The 4,154-nt window shown below is 39.9% G+C and overlaps 1 protein-coding gene across 2 annotated transcripts in view; it reads left to right on the forward strand.

Moving 5' to 3' along the window:
• The window catches only part of sh2d3cb (SH2 domain containing 3Cb), a 55,870-nt gene extending 54,510 nt beyond the window's left edge, over nt 1–1,360 (forward strand). For both annotated transcript variants that reach the window (XM_014014628.1, XM_014014629.1), the window contains 3 exons: nt 458–569; nt 654–860; nt 1,001–1,360. In XM_014014628.1, the coding sequence (XP_013870082.1) occupies nt 458–569; nt 654–860; nt 1,001–1,170 (489 nt within the window). In that variant the 3' untranslated portion in view covers nt 1,171–1,360. The remainder of the gene's footprint in view (nt 1–457; nt 570–653; nt 861–1,000) is intronic.
• The last annotated feature ends 2,794 nt before the right edge of the window (nt 1,361–4,154 follow it).

Genomic DNA, 4,154 nt, shown 5'->3' on the forward strand with positions numbered 1-4,154 from the left:
TGAGGAAGTTCGGCTTAAAGACACATCCCAGAGGAGATGTTTCTGGTCCCCACCTGTTGTTTTGCTCCTCAGCATGGCTTCCTAAAAACACTGCAGGATTTCTCAAACATGATGAATGAGTCAGAGCAAGGCTTTGGGCATGTTTTTTATGAGAGTATAACATTATAACATGATATAAAACTCAAAAAAGTTGATTTTACATGATATTGCCCCTTTAAATTATTTGAATCAGGTTTTGCTGTAATAAATGATGCTGTGTAATAAATAAAACAGTCTGAAACTAAAACAAACTAAAGTAAATATTTTAAAAAAACGTGTCTAAATTTCAGAAAGCAAAAGTTTTAAAAATTAAAAGTGTAGCAGAGAAGGCGAGGGGTGAAAAACTTCAGAAAGCTTATTCTTTTGGAGTTTTTAAAAACATTTTATTATCTCTATTTGATGTCTGTGCGTCTCCCAGGTGTCTCGTCTGGAGCACACCTGGGCGGCGTTACGGCAGCGACACACAGATGGCGCCATCCTCTACGAGAAAACTCTGCGTCCGTTTCTGAAGAGCCTCAATGATGGAAAAGGTAGAGCGTTTCCAACGTCGTGATGAGTAAATCAAAGTTAATTATGTTTATTTTTCTTAAGCACGCTTTTTTTTTTTATTTCAGAAAGCTGCCCGCTGTACAACACCACTTTCCCCCACGTCCTCCCCCTCCTCGCCCTGCTGGAGAGGAGCTCGGCGGCGGGCGAGGGGGCAGAGCCATGGGAGATGGCGGAGGTCAGCGTGGATGTGGTCATGTTCCACCTGGGGGCGGCGAGGACCATGGCGCAGCTGGGGGGGGTCTACCGCTCCAACGCTGAGGCCAGATTACAAGGTGAGCAATAAAACAGAAGAAAAACTTTATTTCATTTAAATTTCCTGTTTTTACTGACCTCAACGCACATCACAGATTATTATTCTGAGTTTTAAATTTGTACATTTGACAGATTCTGATGATAAAATGTGGATTTTCAGGTTTCCAGGAGCAGGCTGAGGTCAGGGAGATCTTCCTGACGGAGTTCCAGATGAGGCTGCTGTGGGGCAGCAGAGGAGCCGAGGAGAACCAGGCTCTGAGGTTCTCCAAGTTCGACCAGGTGCTGAGCGCCCTGTCCAACAGGCTGGAGCCGCCCCTCAGGAGACCCTGATCCCAGACCTGCTCCAGGCGGGTTCTTTGTCCGGGATGAGACCACCTCACCAGGAGCAACAGAAGCAGCTGGTTCCTGAAAATCATCTGAGACGGTTCAGTTTCAGATCAGATGTTGCAGAAACAGGAAGCTGCTGCTGCAACAGAACTTTACGTCACTTCTGATTTAAATAAAAAGTCTGAAGGATCAGGGGTCGGATTTATAAAACTGGCGTACGCACAATTTGAGCCCAGAAACTTGCGTACGCCACTTTTTACGCTAAGGTTGTGATTTATAAAATCCAAACTTGACGTGAAAATGTGCGGTGCCTCACGCCAGCTTTGACCCATGCGTACGCTCATTTTGGAGATGTGAAACTGCGACACAGATGGTGAAGTGAAGAATTAGAGCCACACTGCGTAATGATCACTGTCAGAGATTTAATTTACCTTCAGAATCAGACTTAAATAAAAGTTCCCGTGCGCAACTCCATTCATCTGCTTCCTCCTCAGACGACCCTGACCCACAGACCCCTCCCTGATAAGAACAGCAGGACAGCAAAAGCTTTGGATACACGCGCAGAGCGTGTATCCAGTCCGTGTTTGTCACGCGCGGGGGGGGATGCGTGCGTGTATGTGTGTGTGCGTGCGCGCGCGCGCGCGCGGGGCGGGGGTCTGCCACGGGTAACAGAGCAGGCAGGAGGGGGGAGAGGACGAGGAGAAGAGCGGGGGACTTATTTCTAATTTTACCTGACTTATTTAATTTAATTTTTATTCTTTTTATCGTCCTATTGGCTCTGATGGAAAATTAATTTGAAGCTGAGGTTTTTTTTTTTTTATAAAAATCGTTAGATTACTCTAAAGCAAAATGAGGGAAAATCTGTGTCAGTTACAGACATTCTGTTCACGTGAGCAGCTGTCAGTCAGCACCTGTCATCATCCAGACGCACGACGGAGCGTGAACCAATCACTTTTGTTGGCATTGATCAGCTGACTGATTTAAATACATCTTAACATTCATGAGGTACTTTACATTGACTGTTTATGGTTGAATGTGGGCGTGTAGAGGGTAGAACCTGAGGCGGGACCTCGTGCGCAAACTCTGACGTGCGGCTGTGATTTATAAAGGAAAGATGCGCAGAAACGTGCGTACGTACGGTTTTATAAATCTGAATTTTTTTTGGCGTACGCCATTTCCGCCTTTTGGCCGTACGTTAACTTTTAGTATGGTTTCCACGCAATCCTTTATAAATGAGACCCCAGAACAGTTTGTGGAAGAAAGTGTTTATTTCAGGACCACGGGGGCACCACTCTGATGTTAAATCCACAAGTTCTGTTTATTCTGCATTTCTTGTATTTAAAACACCATGAAAATATCTGCATTTTCTTTGTAATTTATGGATTTTAACTAAAAAGAAAAAAACATTTTCAACCTCTGCACTTTGTTGTGACCCACTCAAACATTTGAAAGTTTGCTTTTCAGTGACGTCCTGCAGAATGCAAAGCTTTTGTATGGTTTGTACAGTTTTAACTTTAATGCCAAACATTATGTTAACTTAATTCATGTTCTATGTTGAGATAATGGATAAAGAAGCAGTTATTGTTAACACTGTGGGATTTGTTACAAGCTGCTCCTCAGTGTAACTGAGAGTAATGTTGACTCAGTCGCTTGTTTAGCATTTATAATAACTGGAAGAAACACCTGTTGGTCGTATAAAGAGTCATGTTTATGGTTAAAACATTCAGCCGTTTTAATCACTGAACAACTGCTGCAGCTGCAGTGCCTCAGACAGAGCAGAGTGAGTCTAAATCAGATTGGTGGAATGCTGTGTTCCATTTAATGCAAAATAATAGTAATAATCTGGGAATGACCTGGTTTATCAGATTAGCCAAATGCAAACCTGTTATAAAAGTTAAGCTCCTGGCATTTTAACATAAAACAGCACCAAGGCAGCTAACAGAAGTTGATTTGATGAAATACAAACTGACAGAAGAGTAACTTTTCTACATGAGACAAGAATAGTAGATTTTATGGTCAAACAGGTGAAAAACTTGAATTTCTAACTTCCTAGTTTATTGTTTCTTTCTAGTCTAAAGTATAAGAAGTTGAGTGAGGAGCTACACTTGCTCCCTCGAACCTGAAACAAGAATGTTTATCAGTAAGAGAGAAAAGCCGAAACATCCCACAAATATTTCACTAAAACAAATCTAGCAGTTGACCAGATGAGATAACATTTAAAAAAATGTGGTAGCTGTTAGAGGAAAGTCTGTTTTTGTTAAATTAAATTAATCCTTTTATCAACCTGAAGGCTGGACCTTCCCAACAACTCATTAACAGAAAAGTTTTATGTTTTCATTTCTAGATCATTATGTTGTTATTAATAATACAGTTGTTTAAAAGTGACTATTTAATATAATCTGAGATGTCCTGTGTTTAGTGTTAAAGTTGTTCCGGTCATCAGAGTGAAGGGTTTGAACTGACACTGAATTCTGTAGATTTACACAAAAATAATGTTTAATATTTATCTGTAAAATTTGATATAACTGTAAATAAATGTGATTTTTTTGACTGATTGTTGATGATTATTTTGTCCTAAAATTTCAAAACCGTAGTTGGACTGTGATAAGAGCGCCCTCTACAGTTTAAATGACTTTCATTGTTTATTACGTTCAGTCCTGAGTTGTTGAATTTAAAAATAAATCAGAGTTTAGAGTCAAGATAATGCCATTTGTTGAGGTAATATTACAGTATTTTATTTTCTTTAAAATTCCTCAATAATGTTGAGGTCGATCCATCACCAACAGTGTAATTTTATTTATTTATTTATTTATTTATTTATTTATTTATTTAATGCAAGCACGATAAAGGAAATATATATAAGTGTGTGTATATGCATGCTTTACAGAGAAATTATAATTAATTTTATTATTATATGGATATGTCTTTTGTTGCTATGTTTTCTTATATCTGCTTATTTTCAGGGGAGCAGACAGATGTCAGGTGTG

The sequence above is a fragment of the Austrofundulus limnaeus genome, unplaced genomic scaffold (assembly GCF_001266775.1).
Source record: "Austrofundulus limnaeus strain Quisiro unplaced genomic scaffold, Austrofundulus_limnaeus-1.0 Scaffold117, whole genome shotgun sequence".
In the NCBI taxonomy this organism is placed as follows: Eukaryota; Metazoa; Chordata; class Actinopteri; order Cyprinodontiformes; family Rivulidae; genus Austrofundulus; species Austrofundulus limnaeus.